This window comes from Misgurnus anguillicaudatus, chromosome 25 (assembly GCF_027580225.2).
Source record: "Misgurnus anguillicaudatus chromosome 25, ASM2758022v2, whole genome shotgun sequence".
Taxonomy (NCBI): domain Eukaryota; kingdom Metazoa; phylum Chordata; class Actinopteri; order Cypriniformes; family Cobitidae; genus Misgurnus; species Misgurnus anguillicaudatus.
In genome coordinates, this window is record NC_073361.2 from 30,369,552 (window position 1) to 30,392,695 (window position 23,144).

The 23,144-nt window shown below is 38.9% G+C and overlaps 1 protein-coding gene across 1 annotated transcript; it reads left to right on the forward strand.

Moving 5' to 3' along the window:
* Window positions 1-19: 19 nt before the first annotated feature.
* wdr90 (WD repeat domain 90) lies at window positions 20-23,119 on the forward strand. The gene is given in 42 exon segments (XM_055182138.2): window positions 20-295; window positions 527-621; window positions 1,914-2,090; window positions 3,134-3,272; window positions 3,354-3,524; window positions 3,616-3,742; window positions 3,994-4,061; window positions 4,342-4,463; window positions 4,578-4,793; window positions 5,401-5,463; window positions 5,592-5,672; window positions 6,535-6,645; window positions 7,985-8,130; window positions 8,214-8,271; window positions 8,346-8,464; window positions 8,548-8,709; window positions 9,283-9,413; window positions 9,495-9,611; window positions 9,684-9,919; window positions 10,007-10,152; window positions 10,234-10,364; window positions 10,454-10,584; window positions 12,889-13,050; window positions 13,152-13,280; window positions 13,363-13,537; window positions 13,637-13,756; window positions 13,829-14,055; window positions 14,216-14,318; window positions 14,705-14,826; window positions 17,407-17,563; window positions 17,673-17,863; window positions 17,981-18,149; window positions 18,249-18,295; window positions 18,297-18,379; window positions 18,479-18,650; window positions 18,778-18,900; window positions 18,978-19,158; window positions 19,253-19,383; window positions 21,332-21,475; window positions 21,636-21,755; window positions 21,914-21,998; window positions 22,431-23,119. Coding segments are annotated over 42 exon segments (5,559 nt in total). The 5' UTR covers window positions 20-282; the 3' UTR covers window positions 22,589-23,119.
* The last annotated feature ends 25 nt before the right edge of the window (window positions 23,120-23,144 follow it).

Genomic DNA, 23,144 nt, shown 5'->3' on the forward strand with positions numbered 1-23,144 from the left:
TACGTAAAGAGCGTGATGACGTAGCTCTGTCGTCATGCCGTTCGAAAGCGGCGGTCTCTGAGGCGCGAGAGAGCTTTATCACCACAACAAACTTACACCAACACAAACAGCGATTAAAACTAAACTAAATCTTTCCACGACACGGAAACACACTGAATAATCTCTTTCTGGATGATGAATGAACTCAATCTGGTCATGTTAGATACGAAAGTAAAACAATTGTGATAGTTTGTGAGCAACAGTCCGTTATCTGTCAACAGGTGAATCCCTGCGGACTCAACGATGTCTTCCAAAGGTAAGTTTACATAACATAACTATTAAACATTGCAGTAATGCAAAATAGCACACACACAATAAAATTAAAAAGAGCCCAATATTAAATATACATTGTTGTGGTGTACACGAATATACAAAGTACAAATGTAGTACAATACAAAGTACAATAACTATTAGCCATTAGATGCTGGCAGGTGAGTGCAGCTAAACCAGATACAGATGAAGTTTTTGATATGTTTCTCTCCATCAGCTTTGTGGCAGCAGCCTTATGTGAACATCTTCAAACACATGAGGATAGAAGAGTGGAAGAAGGTCAACAAAGAGGGAGATGTCACCACATATATGGTAAAATCTGGTCATTACTAACACTTTACGGTGTGGTTTCCCATACAGGGTTTATCCTAGTCCCAGACTTAAATGCATGTTTGGGTGATTCTCACGAAAACTTGGTTTTAAAAATGTCAAGCATGAAAAGGTAAAATTTGCTTAAATTAACTTTTTTTCCCACCAGACATTGAAAAACAAAGTCTGGAGTAAATGGGAACATTAATTTAAAAACTTTTACTTATCATTTAACACTTTTTGTAACATAATTTAAAAAATTAGTCCTAAAAAATCTAATTACCGCAACAGTCAGAAAACATCAACACTGACATATTTTCAAAATGATATGACAAACCTGAAAGAACATAATTTGGAGATTCTGCACATGCATTTAAAATCAAAGTATTATACTTCTATTAATTAAATTAACATTTAATAAGCATCTGTTTCGGTAATGATAATCAAAATGTCGTGTAAGCATTCTGACAAGACAATATTTCATATTAACTGTAAAAAAAAGATCTTACCTGGTAGCCATCTTGAAGTAACTGGTCCATGTGCTTGGTCACTCAATATCAAACTTTATTAAAATTCTGTATGTGTGCTTAAACTGTTCTCAAAAAGTGTTGCGGAGGATGAGAACATCAGGCATGGACACATCATTTTCCTAATTTTTCTTCATTATTATTATACATGAATATTCAGTAAATATTTTTGTTGTCATCTAAAGTAGTCTAGCAAAACATCCAGTTATTTTTTTTTCTTAATATTTTTGTGTTAATTTGATTAAATTACAACATAACGCATGTTCAAACACAGCCGGGCACATTGCGGTAATGAGAATTTCAGCAGAAAATGAGATAAAATTTCCAATTATAAATTCTTATGTTGAAATCACACATTGTGCAAGGTAGAACACAGTATTGTGTTTAAAGCTAAAATCATTAGTGCCGTGGTGTTTCAATGGTTTCGTGAGAATCACCCATTTAAACTGCTTTAATTTAAAATCATCTTGCACTGACACATCTTAACATATATCAGTGCCATTGTGTTGTCTCAAGATGCACACTAGTATTGTGTTTTCCAAGGTTTGTTTTGTAAAAAACTACTTAAATGTCCTAATATATATATAACTAAGGCCTAGTCCTAGATTAATTTAAACCCTGTCTGGAAAACTGCCCCTACATGTTATTGAAGATCTAATCTTCATTTACACACCTGTCGGTCTTTTCTGTAATCACACCCATAATTAAAACAGCATAACGGGTTATTATGTTTTGTATCATGTTGCTTTCATGGTGACGCGATAAAAGGATAAGACCCTAAAATGTTCCGTCTTCCGGATCCACGGCTCCATACCGGCCAGTAACTACATCCTACTCCCCAAAACCAGCAGCCAGTCTTTGGGTCTCACTGGTCGGTATCTGTATCTGCTGTTCAGACCCAGCCCAAACAAACACTTCATCGTGCACATGGACATTGCTGCTGAGGTAAGAAGTGTAAAATAAAGATTTATAAGTCCTATCAGACAAATTTCCAGTTTGGCTCTAGGGTGGCCATTTGTGCCAGTTCCGCCGGACACATCCCAAACATGTTTTCAGTAGGGATGTAACGATTCAATCACGATTCAATCGCGGTCCTCATTAAAAATGCCTGTCTGAAATCGATTCTGAATCGCAAGGCTGCGATTCTTTGTTTTATGCACAGCTTGTGCCTGTATTACGGCATTTGGTCAGTAGGAAGTCCTTATCAATCTAAAATCATTATGAGTCGGAGTCGTTTATAACGTGCCTTTAAAAAAGCAACACTCGTTAAACAAAATCATTCAAAATATTTTTTATTATCATGAAAATACCTGAAACAATTTGAAGAACAGCGTGTAAATATTCATGTGTAGACATTTCCTGGAATAGCGTTTGTAATGCTACTTCTTGTGTGGCACAAAGGGAGTTTCTGTACGGGAGCGCCCTCTGGCGTTCGGATGTGCCGGGATTTCACCGTAATTCATTCAAATTCATTCATTGAGAAAACGCGCATTTGCACGATGAATCGTTACACCCCTAGTTTTCAGGTGCGTTCTCCGGAAGTCGCGTTGCTCGACCGCATATACGTCATCGAGGTTTTCACATTTCAGTTAAAATACATGAGAAAATTAAGATTTGTTTCTTTTAAGACATACAATCATTGTAGTTTCATTTTTACTTTGAAACGTAATGGTTGCTTTTCTGAAATTGAACCCGAAATATTAAACCTTGATGACGTATGCGGTCAACCAACGCGACTTCCGGGGGAACGCACCCGAAAACATGTTCGGGACGTGTCCGGCGGAACTGGCACGAATGGCCACCCTATTTGGCTCCTATATTTTCACGCTCCTTCACAGCATCATCAAGTGACGCCATTGTTATTGTATGGTGACCTCTAGTGGTAAAATTACATATTGTGCCTTTAAATGTGAAATATTAATCTAAGTTTATTTGTTGGGGTAAATGCGGTGATTATTTATGCTCATAATTGTTTTTCTTTCATTCAGGAGGGTCAGGTGATCCGCATATCGTTTTCTAACTTATTTAAAGAGTTCAAGTCTACGGCAACATGGCTGCAGTTTCCTTTCCTGTGTGGAGCCACAGAGGGTTCAGTTTATGAGAAGACAGCCAGTACTTCAAAACAAGGCAACCATTCAGCAACACTAAATTTCTGCATGTTTTAATTGATATTTAGACTTTGGGTAATTAACAGTATGGGTGTTTTAGGTTTAGTTGGGCCAGCGCCGCCAAGGCCGCGGTGGACGTGTCTGGTAATGGATCTGCGTTGCGTGCTGTCGGTTTATTTGAACAGAACACACAGTCACCTCAAGAGCATCAAACTTTGTGCCAATATGTCGGTCAAAAACATCATCACCAGTGACCTGCTGTTCGACCCTGGTACACCAGGACATAATCACACACTTGCTATATAACACAAACACTCAGAATTATTTCTCATCTCAATTATTTTCGTTCTCCTGTGTTGTAGGTCTGACATTCATGGAGTTCAGACAAGCAGGGATGGTGTTAGCAGAGGGCACTGCGCCCATGCCCAGAGAAATGTGCTTCCCTGTGCCAAAAGGCCAAAGCTGGCATCAGTTGTATGACTACATTAGGTGAGAGTCACATCATGTTTCAAACCACAATATTTTGGTTTTATTTTTAATATAATGCACTTGGCTTTATTTTGGTTTATTATGGGCTTGTTCTTGTTCACTGTTTTTTGTGCAAGATCTGGCAACATAAGACCATACCTTATTCCATGTTTCAAGACTAGTCTATTGGATTTATTATCTTTGCTTTTCGACAATTAAATTAAACATCAATATTATGGAATTGTGTGCAAAAATATTTTTATGCATCACAGGTTTCCATCAGATGGAGCAAAGTTACCGTTTGATTCAATACAGAAAGGATCCAACGCTGCAACTAAAAGTGAGTCCATGTGCTGTAAACACACACAACAACAACAGTATATAATATAATACATTAAGATTATATTAAACTATAAATTACCTGATTAAGAATACCAAGGTATACCAAACATGGTACCACCATGTTTTTTGTGGTACTCAGCATTATCTTTGTACTTTAGAGTACCACAAAAATACTATTTTGGATAATATCAGTACCCTGGTAAATATCAAAGCACCATTGTTTAACCATCTAATACCTTCACGGCACTTTTTGTTAATTTCTCGCTCTGTCTCTACAGCGGAGACACCAGCTAAAGACATCATTCCTCAAAGAAAGCAGAGTCCTACTGTAAACATCAGTAAACCAGTCCAGGACCGCGTCTCTCTTATTCACCAAATCACCACCCCCAAACCTGCACGTGTGAGTGTGTGTGGCAGTGAACTTTGACTTTTCCATCAATACTTACGTGGTCATTCAACGGTCCTGACAGCTTCTCTCGCTCTTTATCTGTATTTCGATTATTTCTCTGTTTAGAGCACCAAGCAACGGCCAGCGATCCAGACAACCAACCTGCCTCAGGTGATTTATTCTCCATCTGAAGTGTCAGAAAGCCCAGGGTCACCAGGTCAAAGGTCACAGTCAGATGAAGAAGTCAGGGTAGTGTGTGCCGATGATGATGGTGTGCACGTGTACGCTCGATTTGAAGATGGAGCCTGCTCCAACATAACAGACAGCGAGGAAGAAATTGCAGTGAGTAGATCGGTGACAAATGGTCTGATAATATCAATCTCTAGTTTGGGTTTGTGATGGACCACATGGTTTTTATAGAGCTGTACATTTCATAGTCCAACCTAGACACACTAATTCTCCATCTGGATTTTCTCATATATTTTTAGATAAGGGGATTTGGTTTTATTAATGTCTCTGGTTTACATTTTTCTGTTTGGTTTTATGGCATGGCAGTCGTACATCATCAGTGAACCTTTAAAGGGATACTTCACCGATTTAGCATTCAGCTTTGTATCTGTAGAAACCCGGCAGTATTACTGAATGACCATGTTTCCCTCCCTCATTTCCCCCTGAGAGGAGAGATATCTGCATTTTGGTTCTGCAAAAAAGTCCTCCGATGATGTAATATGACAATTTTTGCATCATCGGAGGACTTTTTTGCAGAACCAAAATGCAGATATCTCTCCTCTCAGGGGGAAATGATGGAGGGAAACATGGTCATTAAGTAATACTGCTGGGTTTCTACAGATACAAAGCTGAATGCTAAATCGGTGAAGTATCCCTTTAAGTAGCCATGTTCTTTAAAAATGTATATTTGTGCATGATTTGCTTTGAATGTTTCTATTAGGTCATCAATGCAGAATCTCCTGGTCCCATCTCCCTGCGCTGTGACAAAGCAAAGCAACCACAGGTTAACCAGATTTACCCACATTCTCCTATTGAAAGCATGGACTAACCAAGCATATACGCATGTAGTTGTATATATGTGCAAGGCTTTGCTTTGTGTTTGATATGCTCACATTGAGGCTGTTTGTTTAGGCTGTATTTCAGAAGCTGTTTCCAGATCCCATTCTGAAGCTAAACAGAATTATTGGTTTTGGAGGAGCCACAATGAGATGTGTAAGTGACACACACACACACACACAAGTACACATTGTTGTGTGCTCTCTTACAATAGCCTCTTTCACACAGTAATTCTGGTAAATTACCATGAATTTACCAGAATGAATTTACCAGTAAATACAAAAATGTACTGTTCACACACACAGTGGTGTTCCGTTATTTTACCAGTAAGACATCATTCACACATCAGTATCAAAATACCGGTAAATTCGTTGAGAAAGCGGAAGTACCTGTAGCACGCGGCGAGCTCAGTGTTGTATTTGTAAACAATCCACGTCGTTCATATCCACGGTCCGTATTTTGCTGTTTTCACGTCTGTGGTAAACAGTCGCGAAGTTGCTCATGACCAAACAACATTGAATGAGACGACGTCAAACCGAAAATGCGTTTGTAACAACACTACTGTTTGCACGTTAGGCTTCACAGAGGGAGTGCTAAGGACGTCGGCAATTCGGCGGTAAGCTGTTTTAAACAACTTTTGTGAAGAAATGTGGACTTAAATTTCAGGTGTGCTCAACTTTCAAGCAGCATGTGTGTGGAAACGTCAGTAAACAGTGCGGGGGTAAACCTCATCTGTATTAAAACCTCATCTGTATTAAAATGCTATGATTGGCCCGAAGCTGTCAGCACGGTCTGACGTCGTCCGTTCTAAATGCCGGTAATCCTATAATTTTCGTACACACATAGCGCTTACCGGTAAATTACTGGTAATCTTACAACCTGTCTTACTGGTAAATTGGGAGCACTGATTTACCGGAAAGGTTCTGTTCACACATGATCTGTTAACTGCAATTTACCAGTAAATCACCAGTAAAGACTGTATGTGTGAAAGGGACTATTGTCTCTCTATCTCTTTCAGGCTGTGTGGAGCTCAGATGGAGAGGAAGTTGTGTATCCCTGTCACGCCATCATCGTCGCAATGACAGTTTCCTCACGACATCAACGATTTTTCATTGGACACACAGATAAGGTTTGTCATACACAAAAGGTCTTCTCGAGTCCAAAGAAATGTACCCGACCCCAATTTTACCCGAACCCGACAATGTGCATTATTCTTTTTTTTAAGAAAGACCCGACACAAACACGAGAAACTTAAACCTGACCCTCGATGTGAGATAGATACCCGACCCCAATTTTACCCGAACCCGACAATGTGCATTATTCTTTTTTTTAAGAAAGACCCGACACAAACACGAAAACTTAAACCTGACCCTCGATGTGAGATAGTTCGGGTCTGCAAAATCACATTAGTTTTAAATTACCCGAGACCCTATTGCCGCTATTATTATACTCTTCCCTTGTCCGAGGCACACGTGACATTTTTAGACCCAAACCCACTCGGGTTAGTGCCGTGGTGTTTCAATGGTTTCGTGAGATTCACCCGGATATTGTTTTGTTTCATGTGATAATCTCAAGTGCGTGCCCGCGTTTGTCCTTGGGCTATCGGGGCCTCTCCGACGTTCTTCCGATCAGGTTTGTACACTCTTAACACACCTCACACCAAGGGAAAATCTGATAACATAATCTGTACAACCAAGATAATCGGGACATAGCTAGGATTGTCGGAAGGGGGGAAATCGGCCCAAAATCAGCCCGATAATCTTTTGGTGTGTGCCCAGCATAAATGGACCTGTGAAGACTTCTAATACAAATTCAAGATTTATATTTTTGGGATGTTTTCCATAGTTATTGGAAGCTTTTATGTTTTAGTACTGTAAATTGAATCATGACAAATCTGTCTTTGGGGATGTCCTGCAATACAAAATGTTTTCTTTTAGGCCAGTGGTTCTCAAAATGGAGGGCATGAGATGGTGCCAGTGGGGCCCCAGTTTTATGACATTTTTTAAAAATGCATTAATTCATCCAAATTCCGTGCAAATAAACCCCAGAAAAATAAGGTTATTAACCAACATCACTACATTTTATAATTTAATATTTTTGGTTGAAACAAACACAAACAAGCATGTCGAAAGACGCTCTATAGAGCAGTTTGTCCATTTAGGGCTACTGTAGAAACATGGAGGTGACTTCCATGCAAGGGGACCCGCGGTGTATGTAGATAAAAACGGCTCATTCTAAGGTAATAAAAACAATACAGTTCATTTTATAAGGTTTTTATACACCACTGATAATATAGTTATTGCATTTCTGTCAAGAGATTCTTCTTAAAGTTACACAATGCACCTTTAATTAATTTGCATTTCATTTATCACATACATACAGTTTCTGGGAAACAGTTTGAGCTACATATTTAATGCAATAAAATAATAATCGTTTATAGTCTGTCACATCATCTGTGTGTTTGTCAGGTGTCAGCGCTGGCTCTCAATGCCACATCTACTCTGCTGGCGTCAGCTCAGACTGGTTCGAACAGTCTGATTCGTCTCTGGAGCTTTCGTGAAGGAGTGTGCCAAACTATTATTCCAACACAAATACACGCTCTTCATCTCCTGAGGTACAACACACACACAAGTAAAAAACGCAGATGTGTTATGATCAAGTACAGTATGCATTGGATCATGTTGTATGTCATTTCAGTTTTTCTCACAGTGGATCATCGCTGTGTGGTGTAGGAAAGGACAGTCACAACAAAACTGTAAGTATTTCAGCCGTGTGAAAAGCTTTATGTTTATTGGGTGTCGGTTTTAATGTGTTAGTTTGTTTTTCCAGACTGTGATTCTTTGGGACACACGGCGTGTCGCTGGCGGCGGTGTTGTCCCGCTTTTGGCAAAAGCACACACAGACGTGGACATTCAGATGATAAAGATCACCTTCTTTGACGAGACACGGTATGCACATACTTTATGGCTTCAAGCTTCGTGGGCTGTCCCATGTTTCCAGGTTAAATATGTGTTATGTATGTTGTGCGCAGGATGGTGTCGTGTGGTTTAGGTAACGTACGTCTATGGCGTGTTCGTGGTGGCTCTTTGCGTTCCTGTCCAGTGAATTTAGGAGAGTATCACAATTTGGAGTTTACTGACCTCGCCTTCGAGCAGGGTTATCTTCAGGACCGGCCAGTGGACGACCGCACGCTGTGAGTACACTACAATCAGTTTAACCCTTTAACTGGCGCAGCCCTTTTTGAGTGGGGGGTTGGTGAAAAGGTGATTTAAACCTTTAAATTAGTATAAAACTGGCCTTTTTTTTGGTCTAGAAGCCTAATTTTGTTTTTAATTTTGGTAATTTTTTGTTTTAAAGAAGACACTTCAACGTTTTTTAGGGAAGTGTCTGGAGGTGAAAAATTCATTTTTTTTTAAAGCAGTATTTGTAATAAATAAAAATGCAATATAGTATTATTTTTAATACATAAAATTGTCAAAAAACTGAGGTTTGTGCTGGTTTGCTGTGAGGTTTGCTGCATACTTGTGTCACAAATGAATAAATTACAGTTACTGCATTATTATTACTGCTAAAAGGTTTTAAAATATGAAAACTACATTCTTAGACCTTTCCAACAATATATAGTTTGTCCTGATAGATTAACATTTACATAGAAAATAGTGAAATAAATGTAGGTGTCCCGCTCACGGAACAGCGCCAATTAACGAGTTAAATGATCAAAGGGACGTGCTCTCGAATGAATGATCTCATTTTGTGATTGGATCAGGTTTGTCAGCAGTAAGGCCGGTCACATCCTGGAGATTGACTATGTCGCTGTAACAATAAAAAACATTAGGAGGCTCCTCCCAGCTCAGGAAAGCCACGCCCACCGCAGGGAGAAACAAACTTTCAACACAGGTGAGTATGTTTTAACATTTGTATGTTTCTGATTTCTATTTCTGATTAATTTGTAAAGACTATTTAATATTTTACTAACAGGTCCTGGTATTGCAGTGAACAGCATCAGCTTGTGTGACGAGTTTTGCGTAACAGGGTCAGAAGACGGATTCATGCGTCTGTGGCCTCTTGACTTCTCATCAGTTATCTTAGAAGCAGGTCGGTATCACTTTTTCGGCCATACATCTGTGTGAAACCGTAAAGACGACTTTAAAAGTTTTGTGTTTGTAGAGCACGAAGGTCCTGTCAGTTTGGTCTGTGTGTCCTCCGATGGATCGAGAGTACTAGCAGCCACCACCACAGGAAATCTTGGGTATCTGAATGTTGGCAGTCGGGGTTACCATACGCTGATGAGGTCGCACACGACAAGTGTTCTGGGGTTCAGCGTGGACGGCATTAGGCAACGTGTGACCACAGTGTCGAAAGATGGCACAGTACGAGTGTGGGACATGGACAGTATGCAGCAGGTCAGTTTTACGTGCATGCACCAATACATACTTATATAATTTGATAAGCATGCACATACATTGGTTAATCATGTGCTTGTCCTGTAGCTTTATGATTTTGTCTCTGATGATGATGAGGACAGCCCCTGTTCAGTTGCGTTTCATCCCAGCATGCCTCACTTCACATGTGGTTCGGGTTCTGGGACTGTGAGAGTGTTTGATATCCAAACATCCAGCTTAATTACCCAGCATAGGTACAACACACACACTGCTAAACAGTCTTGTGCAACACTAGCAAAATGTGTAAAATGGAAGTTTTTTGTGTGTTGTTTCAGGCAGCATTGTGGTTCAATCGAATGTGTAATATATTCTCCTGATGGTCAATGGTTGTTTAGTGCTGGTTCCCTTGGTCATTTGGTCCTGTACCGAGTGTCTCAGCAGGATCATCATGTGGTCCGTGTTCTGGGTGAGTAAACGTCCTCAATGCTCTTTCAGTTCTGTACAAATGTATAAATTTATCACATGTAAGAATCACTCGTGTTGTTTGTTTCGAAGGTAATGTGGTTGCGCAGGGTGTAAATCACGGCCCGGATGTTTTGGCAGTCAGTTCTGACAGCCGCTGTTTAGCTTTGGTTGGGCCGACCGAATATACGGTCACGATCATGGAGGCACAGTCACTCAATGAGGTACACAAAAGCAAAATTCTGTTTAGGGATGTCCCGATCCGACATCGGATCGAGGACAGACAACATGACCAATCCAATTCCGATATATGCGTTAGCGTGGTTGTTACTGACAAGTTATTAAAAGGAAAACGTATTATAAAAGCACCATAAACGTTTATGCACTTATATTCAAAGTCTTTTAATACACTCAATAGCTTCATGTGAAGGAACAAACGCACATTTAAACATATTTAAGATCACAGAAACACTGTAAATTACTCGCAAACTGAGTTAATAATCCACTGGTGAAGCGGACGGATGAAACGCGTCATTCACACACGCACACACAAGATAACTTTATGCTATTTTAAAGATCTGATTTTATAAAGTCTCAGTAAGTGGTTGGATGGATTCAATTCACTTTGTACTGAGCACACGATGCATCTATTCTCTTTGTGTTTTAACAGTTATGAATTTTTCATTGCGGTGCAAGGATTTCCATGAGAGGATGATTCAGCGCCCAGGAAGCCCATAGGCGTGTACAGGATGATTTAGGCACATCAATTCTGCACCTGGAATGTGCATAAAACTCCGTTCAAGCGCATTATACCATCTGCACACTAAAGCTTTTTTACTATGACAGTTTTTCGAAATTAGGAAAAAAATATTTAGCATACTTAATTGATTAAACGTACCTGTTATATGTTCTCCTAAACACTGCCATGATTAATAATGACTAATGTTTCCTGTAACTTGTAAGTCATTTTAAACTATTAATTTTAACATTTTAAAATGATACTATATGTAGCAGAAAGCACTATACACATTTAATTACAATAGTATCGGGCAAAAAAATATTTGGAATTCTGGTATCGGAAATGAAAAAGTGGGATCGGGACATCCCTAGAAATTTTGTTCATGCATTTGCTCTGAAAAAGCTTAAATAGGTGTGTTTGTTAAGTAGCTTTAAAATATTTCATGCACGGTAAACACAGAAAAAGGATGGTAAAATTATTCAAGGCATCCTATTCACAAAAAATGCAAGGAAAAAGATATTTGTGACCTGTGCTGGAAAAATGAGTCTGAATGTGCACCATCTAATTTTGAGCTACAGGCGAAAGAAAGTATAAAAATTGATTTTGTTCGAAATTAAAGTTTTCATGAAAATAAGTACATTAAGGCCTTGTCTAGCAATCCCAATGCTATAAATAGTCCTTAAACATCTAAATTATCTTTACTTGTATGTTTTCTGAGAGGTGTACCGTCCTAATGCTTAATCTAATACAAAGATGCATGCATCCACATGCGCATCTGACATTTTGGTTTCTGTTTTAAAACATGCAGGAATTAGAAAATAAAGAACAGGACTTGATTGATGTTAAAAGCAGTTATTAAGAGAAATAAAGTTTGGTACCTGATTGATGTAAAAAGAGTTATAATTTATAACTCTTTTTATAATACATTTTTATAGTAAAGAGCGACAAGACTCGAAAACAATCTTACTCGTGCTGACTGACAGATCCGAAGCATGCACACAGATGTGTGAGCGTGTGACCCGGATATATAGACATCTACAAAAATTACAGTTGTAATAGAGGAAGAATAATAATAATAGGACAACTAACAGATACAATAGGCGTCTACGCCACTTCATAACATCTGTTTTGACAAGAATTCATGCATATATATAATCTGTAATGTCTTAAGTGAATGTTTGTTTAACTGTTAGGGAAAATATCTGATGTGTAACATCATATTAGACCCTTGCATTACAGTAGATCTTAAAGCTGGCTCAATGTCAAAAACAAACAATAAAAGAAAGAACAATATTTTTCCTTATAGATATTGTTTTTGACCAGTGATTTTAAGGTATGAATGCAGTGATTTTGTTTTTGAACCTTAAAAATCTTTAACTCGATTTTTCTCAAAATTGACTTTGCTGAATTTTCTGAATTTTTATATCTCAGTAAAACATGGCACAGTAATATCAAAGATATTTTACTCGAGATGCGTCAATGCTATTGCTATGAATGGGGGAGATCACTCTAGTCTCGCCTTCCAGTAAAAAGAACCAATCGCACACCGTTAAAGAATGACATCCTCTCGGGGAGGGACTTTGCGCATGCACAGTATCTGACAGATCTTGCTTTAGCAAACAGGGCGGCACATTGATGTGCCATACCTAAAAAGACTTGTTGTAATATATGTACCTACATTAATGAAGTTTAATTATGCCATTTCCACTATTTAACCGTTTCGTAATTGTCATTATGTTTTTATTGCTTTGGCAAATATTACAACAATTAATTGGTTGTCTCTTTTCAGTTACTGCGTGTTGATGTGAGCATTCTGGATGTTGAGAGCACAACGCTAGACTCCGCCCTCAATGTGTGCTTCTCTCCCACATCACTATCACACCTGCTCATCGCCACATCAGCCAATAAGATCATTTGGATCAACACTCAAACAGGACAGCTGCTCAGACAGGTGACAGAGCGTCTCTAACTAGACAAAAACAAAAAATAGGTTAACGTGAGCCAAATTGTAAACCGTCCCAGATTTTGGAATAATGATTAAAATTATTCCAGGTGTCTAAGGTCCACAAACATCAGTGTGTATCTCTGGCTGTCAGTGAAGATGGACGTTATTTACTCACAGCCGGACAAAACTCTGTGAAGGTTTGGGACTACAACATGCATCTGGATATTAATTCACAGGTTTGTTAAGACTCAAATATTGGATGTATTTACGCTGTTTTCATTAATGCTAAGGTCAGGCATGTGCTTGTTTCTTCTCTAGGTGTTTATTGGTCACTCTGAAGCGATCAGACAGGTGAGGTTCACACCTGATCAAAGGGGCGTGGTCACCGTGGGTGACGCCCTCTTCTTTTGGGACTTCCTGGCACACCCACAGGAGGCTGATGGGGCACTGTCTCCGCCCCCTAGATCACCAGTTATCTCTCCCTATAGATCAGGTATATTATTTAAATGATTATTTTGTCTGTGTAGTTGTGTAAGGGACAGCTGCTGTATGATTTCAGTTCTATTGAGTAATATTTAACTTTTCTGTCCAGCACAAAACACAGAGGGGCTGAATAAAATCACACTGGCCAATGAGAAACCTCAAGAGGGATTAGTGCTGTCTTCCTCTTTGCCACTTATAAATCGCTCGATTGAAAGGAAGGACAATGAAGGTGTGCATTTTTTTATATTTTTGTGTCTGTCCATTGAATTATTCTTTAAAAAGTTTGTTTTCCACATCACAGGTTTTCTGCGTATGTGTGATTCAACTGCTGAACTGCAGCTCAACCATACAACAGGCCACACCCCACCCCCAAAACACGCCTCCTTTCTCCGAGTTAATGAGTGGGTACGGGATGAGGACACGCCCACAACCTCAACCAATCAGTCACCAAGGGAAGGTCACACACAAGTGCGTCCAGATTGCTATAAACACTTCAATCCACGTTTTAAGACTTCTGAGCTAGACCAGGTATATTTTTGGCCATCATTCATTATTATCTTGATTTTGTTTATCCACAATATGTTGTATATAGTGTATATAAACAGACAACATGATAATGAAGATGCGATTTATTATTTTTTGGCTTAAGTAAATGACATGTCTCATCCCTCCACAACATTCACTCAAGACTCTGGTGGCCCCGCCCCCAGGACAGGCAGGGCTGAGTCTGAAGGCTGTGATTGGCTATAATGGCAATGGACGTAACAATATGGTCTGGAATCCAGACACGGGTAAATGCTGCCAATGTTTTGTGCAACTAGAGCCTAAATCCAGCTTAAAGGGATAGTTCACCCCAAAATAATCATCATTTACTCACTCTTATGTGAGTTTGTAGGTATACAAACCAGTATGTCTTTTTTCTGATGAACACAAATAAAGATATTTTGAGGAATGTTTACTGTTCGTGAGCACCATTCACTTCCATAATATTCTTTTATCCTGCTATGGAGGTGAATGGGGCTCACGAAGAGTTTGATTACATGCCTTGAAATATCTTCATTTGTGTTCATCAGAAATGATGACATAATTTCATTTTTGGGTAAACTATCCCTTTAAGTCATTTTTTAGAGTGTGGGTACACACATTCAGCTGTTATTTAGCTTGCGTGTGTCCATAGGTTTATTTGTGTACTCCTGTGGGTCCATTGTCATCGTTGAGGATCTTCACACAGGGTCACAGAAACACTGGTTCGGCCATACCGAGGAGATCTCGACGCTCGCCGTAACCCATGATGCACAGGTAACACCTCGGATCAGTCAAACACTTCACTTAAAGTTATCTTGTCAATTAAGAGAAAACGTTTGCATAAAAAACGTGTTTCTGGTGAGTTTTCATGTTGATCTGTAGTAACACGATTATGCACTAAATGGTGCACCTACCCAATTTTTACTGAAGCAAATTTTTTTTTTACTAATTTTAAACTCTGTGTATGTTTTGATAATCGTTCTGAATCTGATCTCTAACAAAATTCCCAAAATTTCATTTTTGCTAAAAAAAGTTTTTTTAAGAAAAATACTGGCGGGCAATTTTTCAAAAAAAGGCTCACTGGCTGGCAGGGAATGAGTTAAGGGCGCACAAAGCTCGTCAAAACATGTATTTAGCCCGTCATGTGTGTGGCTTGTCATATTAAAATATGATTTCGGCACGTCATGTAAACGTATGTGCATCAGGCGTCATTTCAAAATGATGATAAAGAGAAGGGGTGTAACGATTAACCGTGCAAATGCGCGTTTCTCAATGAATAAATTTGAATGAATTACAGTGAAATCCTGGCACATCCGAACGCCAGGGGGCGCTCTTGTGCAGAAACTCCCTTTGTGCCACAGAAGTAGTAGTATCACAAACGCTATTCCAGGAAACGTCTACAGGAATATTTATACGCTGTTCTTCAAATTGTTTCAGGTATTTTCATGATAATAAAGAATATTTTGAATGATTTTTATTTAACGAGTGTTGCTTTTTTAATTTCACGTTATAAACGACTCAGACTCATAATGATTTTAGATTACTAATCACAGAGCCGTAGTAGGGTGATTCTCACGAAACCATTGAAACACCACGGCACTAATGATTTTAGCTTTAAAATGTGTAATATAGTAACATTAAAAAGCATCAGAATTAACACAATACTGTGTTCTACCTTGCACAATGTGTGATTTCAACATAAGAATTTATAATTGTACATTTTATCTCATTTTCTTCTGAAATTCTCATTACCGCAATGTGTCCGGCTGTGTTTGAACATGCGTTATGTTGTAATTTAATCAAATTAACACAAAAATATTAAGAAAAAAAATAAATGGATGTTTTGCTAGACTACTTTAGATGACAGAAAAAATATTTACTGAATATTCATGTATAATAATAATGAAGAAAAATTAGGAAAATGATGTGTCCATGCCTGATGTTCTCATCCTCCGCAACACTTTTTGAGAACAGTTTAAGCACACATACAGAATTTTAATAAAGTTTGATTTTGAGTGACCAAGCACATGGACCAGTTACTTTAAGATGGCTACCAGGTAAGATCATTTTTTTACAGTTAATTTGAAATATTGTCTTGTCAGAATGCTTACACGACATTTTGATTATCATTACCGCAACAGATGCTTATTAAATGTTAATTTAATTAATAGAAGCATAATACTTTGATTTTAAATGCATGTGCAGAATCTCCAAATTATGTTCTTTCAGGTTTGTCATGCCATTTTGAAAATATTTCAGTGATGATGTTTTCTGACTGTTGTGGTAATGAGATTTTTTAGGACTAATTTTTTAAATTATGTTACAAAAAGTGTTAAATGATAAGTAAAAGTTTTTAAATTAATGTTCCCATTTACTCCAGACTTTGTTTTTCAATGTCTGGTGGGAAAAAAGTAAATTTAAGCAATTTTTACATTTTCATGCTTGACATTTTTAAAACCAAGTTTTTGTGAGAATCACCCAGTACACACACAAGCTGCGCATGAAACAAAGATTTGCAGCTTTGCGATTCAGAATCGATTTCAGACAGGCATTTTTAATGGTGGACGTGATTGAATCGTTACATCCCTATAAAAGAGACGCTCATGTTTGCCCGATACTCACTTAATCTCATGTGTAATTAGAATTTAGTGTTAAGTGAGTATCTTGCGAATATTACATGAACATCTCTTTTATCATAAACGCTTTCGACGCGTGTGCAGCAGGCAGGTTTTTTGACATGACGCACGAAGCGTGACGCAACGAATGCATATTTTGACATGACGAGCAACACACGACACTTCGAACTAGGGCTGTGCAAAAATACCGATACAGCTAACTAAATAACATTTTCAATGATAGTGTATCGATAATTTAATCTCTAATATCGATATAAATACACACACACACACACCCATATAGCCCCTACTATAGTTGTCGCTGTCCATTCGGCCAATGTCTCAGAGGTTAGCAGGAGTGAGAAAATGGCAGAAAATGTAAAAACGCCTGCAGCTTTCAAAGCCGACGTGTGGAAGCACTTTGGCTTTAAAAAAATTCAGCTTTATTTTTTTTTTACATTTTTGATAAAAAAGAAAAAGTATTGCAATGTACCGCAGCATGCACAGCTTTGTACCGTACTGCATGCACCGTGCCATGTATCGTATCATGAGGCCCTTGCCAATACCCAGCCCTACTCTGAACACATATTTTAAATTCGCGCCCCTCGGAAGAGAAGTCACCGGCCGCAACTGACTGTTACAATTATTACACATAGTTACATAGATTACTTTACATTTGTATCTGTGTGTACAAAGGATATGATGTCAATGATGGTCCAAGATCTGTTTTACGTGGTAGATGGTGGCATCTGCGTCAGGGGGCGGAGCTTCACACAACAGCCTCATCTGCATATGGACCGTTTCAGAGGGGTCCTGTAGAAACCGCCTCTCTTACCACAAAGGAGCGGTGCAGAGTCTCGCCTTCTCCAGAGATGACATGTACTTCCTGTCATTAGGTCAGTGCATGTGATGTCATGGTACCTGTCTGTAATACATTAAATAATGTCTTTGTATAACTTTGGGAACCATCACATGGTAACTGTGATGCTGTATATTCGTCTGCAGGTGATTTTTCAGAGGCAATGGTGGCGTTGTGGAGCAGTCGATCATTTGAGCTGCTCTGTACCGTTCAGATGTCTGTCTCGCTGCACGATGCTGCATTCTGCCCGTTCACGGCTGATAAGTTAACGCTAATCGGCAGTGATGCTGTTTTCTTCACTCGCATACAAACACATGAACATGGCACTGAGCTTCAGGTGCGTACCGACACAAAAATTGATGTTTAAAAGGTTTAAAAACATAAACATATTTACACTATCACTTACTCGGGGTACACTAAACTGGTACATCTATGTTATTTTCTTCTACTGCAGGTTCAAAAGGTGGCCTTACCTGATGAGGTGGAGCACGCAGAGGTGACATCACTGTGCTATAACACACGCCGTATACTGTACACGGGCACGAACAGCGGTCGCGTATGTGTGTGGGATTGCGACACGCAGCGCTGCTTTGTGACATGGGAAGCAGATGAAGGAGAGATAGGTGCGTGATTGTGTATTATGTAGCTAGTAACATCATGATTGCGTCTTTGTGGAATGATGTCACTAGGAAGTGCTCAAAAATAACTATGTGTGTCTGTAGGTGTGTTAAAGTGCAGTGGAAACAAGTTGATCACTGGAAGTAACACCAAAAAAACTGAGGCTGTGGTCAGTGGCTTCAGTCCAGAATCTTATTAACCAAAATGAAAAGACGAGCAGTGCAGTACATGATGGGTAAGCAAACATTCTGGTTTCCAATGAACTGGAAAATCTCAGGATGTTGGAAAATATTTGTATGATTATTCCAAGGCCCCTTTTGGTTGTGTCCTGCAGAAATGGACAGGTTCATTTAGAACGGGAACTGTTGTTGGATGGTACAGTGATCAGTGCAGCGTTTGATGATGTCATGGACATGGGGATTGTGGGTACGACTGCTGGAACACTGTGGTACATCAACTGGGCAGACAGCAGCAGCATTAGACTCATCAGTGGACACAGGACCAAGGTAAACTTCGAAAAAGGATTTGTGCCAATCTGATTAGACCCAGTCCAAACTCTCATAATTTAATAATGAGAATTGGAGCTTCAATATATTAATCGGACTTTAAAAGACCACGTGTCTGTGTATGCAGGTGAACAGCGTGGTTTGTAGTCCCGATGAACATCATTTTGTCACCTGTGGGCAGGATGGTAGCGTACGAGTTTGGGCTTTAGAAAGCCATGAGTTGTTGGTACAATTTCAAGTTCTCAACCAGGTAAGTTACACACACCTGTTATTAATTATTAAATTGATTTAATTCAGCTATGGTTTAGTAGTTTCTGTGTGTTGTAGAGCTGTGAGTGTGTGTGTTGGAGTCCTCCGAGGGGCGTTTATGAGCCCGGCGGGCGAGTGTGTGTTGCGGGAGGTTACAGTGATGGCACCGTGCGGATCTTCAGTCTGGAGTCTGCTGAGATGGAGCTGAAGCTTCAACCTCATCCTGTAGCTGTGTGTGCTTTGCAATACTCTCACTACGGTGAGTCTATGTGTGTGTGAGAGATTTAGTGTTGTGTGTGTGTGATCATGGTGTGTTTATGTTTACTATACAGTATGTATGTGTCTGTGTGTAGGTCATGTGCTGTTGTCTGGTGGTCGTGATGGTCTTATTACAGTCAGCAGTCCTGTAACTGGAGTCACTGTACGTACCTTCAGTGACCACAAGGGGGCGCAAATCACTGCAATGCAGTGTACCAGCAAACAGGTTTGTGGATGTGCGGGATGTGTAACGGTGCGTTTACACCAGACATGGAAGAAGCGTTAAGTGCGAGTGATTTACATGTTACGTCGAAGCAAAAACACGATTAGACATGAGGTGGCGCGAATTGAGTGTTTTGAGTGTTGACGCATGATTCGCGTGAAACGCGCAAGTTGAAAAATCTGAACTTCGGCGGATATTTGTGCCACTTTAACCAATCAGGAGCTTGCTCGAGTATTAACGTGATTACAATTCGTACTTTTATAGAAACAGGAATTAAAAGGATCTTGTTTGGAAAAAAGTGAGTGAGGAGGTCTGACAATTTGGTAAGTTTATTAAATTTGAGCTATATATTTAAGCAATGTCCTAATAACTCTTGAGCTGCGAATGAAGCGAGTAAACTCAAAATGTTCAAGCGTCCAACTATGCGAAATAGTTTTTAATTTTTTCTGCTTCTTCCCCGTCTGGTGTGAACGCACAGTTAGGTGAAAGACATACATTGTGTTAAATGTTGAAACATTAAATGCCCAGAAATACATTTGGACACGTTGACACATGATTCATTACTGTGGGTTCACACCAGCCGCGTTTGAGGTGTCAAATTTGCGTCTACCCCATCTAGTTTGCCGCTTGAACATTTTGAGTTTACTCGCTTCATTCGTGGGTGAAATTCTATTCATCGAGACATTCACGTGGAAATTCACGTCATGGGAGGGCATTCCATGGGCTTCTGCGACTCCGCTCGCTTCCTGTAATTACGTCACTAGTAGAGCAAGCTCCTGATTGGTTAACGCGGCGTGTTTTTCCGTCAAAATTAAAAAAAATTCAACTTGCCGAATGAGGCGAAATCGCGTCTACCGCGCTAAACGCCTCATTCGCGACGCGAGACCTCCAGACGTGCGTCAACGCGTCTCTACAGTGACTAAACATTAAAATCACTTAAGCTTGACGCCTCGACTGGTCTGAACGCAGCATTAAAGCGAGTATGTTAAACTAAAAGGAGGCTGTTAGTATAGACATAAACAGGGTTGCCAGGTTTTCACACCAAAACCCATCCAATTGCTACAAAAAATTAGCCCGGTCGCGTTTTCTGTTAAAAATTATGTTTAAAGGGTCAAATCTGCATTTTTGGAAGAGTTGATCTGCTAAAATTTGCATTCCTGGGGCTAAAGATCACTTTTTTTGCTGGAAAACTGCACACTTGGAAACCCTTGACATGAACAACTATAAAACAATGGATATTGTGTTTAAAATCAAGTATTTAGACACTGTGAGGAACTGACTTCATACATCTACTAAAATTGTTTTCACATTTAAAAGTCATTGGAAGTGAAATTAGTAATATTTAAAAGCATTATCATTATTAAAACATTATTGTAATATGAAACTTCTGTCATTGTTTTTATTTGTTTTCAAGTTGTTCCAAACCTGTATAAATGTCATTGTTTTGATAAACACAAATGAAGATATTTCCAAAAACATTAATAACCTTACAGATCTGGGGCACCAATCACTTCCATAGTATTTTCTTACTATGGAAGTCAATGATGCCCCAGATCTTCGTTATTAAATTTTTTTTTTAAAGGAAAGTAAATAGTGACAGAATTTTCTTTTTTCAGTAAACTATCCTTTTAAGGCATGATCTCTGAAAGCCAATGTTGATATTTGAAATCACCTAAACATACACGCCCCTACCCCAATAGAATCTGGACCTTCTGTTAATAGACCCGCCCCACACATACGCAACCCAGGCAACGATGTTGGTTAGTAGACGCGCACCTTACTGCTGATTGGCTGCAAGTGTGTTTTGGTAGTTGGCCCGACACTCTTTTCCAAAGCGTTTTTCAGATATCGTGCACTCCGCCTTTAAGTGTAGCTTACATGCTTTTTGGTTATTACCCTGATGAGTAATTTTATATATGTGTGTGTGTGTGTGTTTATGATTGTTTTCTAGTATAAAGAGTTTGGTCTAGAGGGAAATGAGCTCTGGTTGGCTGTAAGTGCAGATAGGCGTGTCAGTATCTGGGCTGCCGATTGGACGAAGAATAAATGTGAGCTGCTTGATTGGCTGACATTCCCAGCACCGAGCCCCCCAGAGGTGATCAACACAGCGAAAATTCATGAATATTAGACCAAAAAATATGTATAGACTTGAATTCAGATGTTATTGTTATTATTACACGCACACTGTAAAAATATCCATCTGGTTGGATCATTCAAATCTTTATGTATCCTGAATTTTTTTTTACTTAAATCAGGATTTGCACCCATTGCCGCCCAGTCTGGCAGCGTTTAGTCCCAGTGAGAAGGGAGTGGTGGTTTACACGGGCTACGCTGTGGAAAAAGAAATCATCTTTTACTGCCTCTACAAAAAACAGGTGCTCACATACAAACACTGTTGCATGAGGAAAAGTTTAGATGCATAAAATAACACAACCTTTAGGACTTTGTGCCTCTTCCTGTAAAATTTTATTTTGTCATTTCATTTAGAGACAGTAGGATCATAAGCAGGTTTATGAGTGTTTGTGTTTTATAGGTTTTGAGGACAATCTCTCTTTCTGACTGGTCGCTGTGTCTCGCTCTCTGTTCTACTGGAAGATTGCTGGCTGCTGGTTCAAATAGTAAGTGAAATAGTAAATGAAAATCAGCCCATATTTTACTTCCCCCTCAAGCCATCCTAGGGGTATATGACTTTCTTCTTTCAGCCAAACACAGTCAGAGTTATATTAAATAATATCTTGGCTCTTTTTACAATGGCATTGGATAGTGCCCCATTTTTAAAATTTGAAAAAGGGCATCCATCAAGAATGAAAACATGCATATTGCCATTACTTATTAAAACTATATAATGGGGCTGTTAAAAGATCGCAGACAAATTTTGCATAATATATGTGTGTGCACTGTGTGTAATTACTTTGTATATATAAATACATACACATGCATGTATGTATTTTAAGAAATGTGAGTGTGTATTTAATAGCTGTTTTGATTGTTTTTTTTTATGGATTTATGTATATGATGGTCAACATCTAATTGTTGTTGTTGTGTTTCAGAGCGTGTGTTGAAGTTGATCCATTCCTCCAGCGGCCGTTTTCAGGATTTCTCATCTCACAGTGACTCTGTTGATGTGTGTAGCTTCAGCTGGTCTGGATCACAGCTGTTTACCGTGGCTCACAATGAGCTCTTACTGTGGACTGTACATGGCTTATAACATTGACACCTATACACAACACATGTTCAAATTACACTACTACTGTTACACAACAGTTTAATCCCTCACAATTATTCTGTAGGGGTGTGGATTTTGGTTTTATGTTGGTTAGTTGCACAAGAAGTTTCTAGGGTTGACTGATACTCTTGAATAGTTTGACATCTTGTTCTGTGAGTATGACTTGAACTTTTAAGTTATCAATATGAGATGTTTTATTCATTTTTAGTATTTGTAATCATTTTTAATAAATTTTGAACAATTTTGGGATATCTATACACTAATTGGTCTGCATTTAATACCTTAATGTGAGAGAAATGGTTAATATTATGTGATATTATTAACAAATATTAGATAAACAGTTATAACTCTTGTGAATACATTTTTTCTAACTTCTTCAATGTTGCTGGATTTTTTTTTTAAATCCTTAATTATTTTAAACTTGTCCATGTTAAATAGACAATGAAAATATATTTTTTCTTTAAACATTTTATAAAAATGTGTCATAAAATAAAGAGGTCCCCGTTGGCGTCACGTCGCTTGTCTTTCAGTAGAGGGC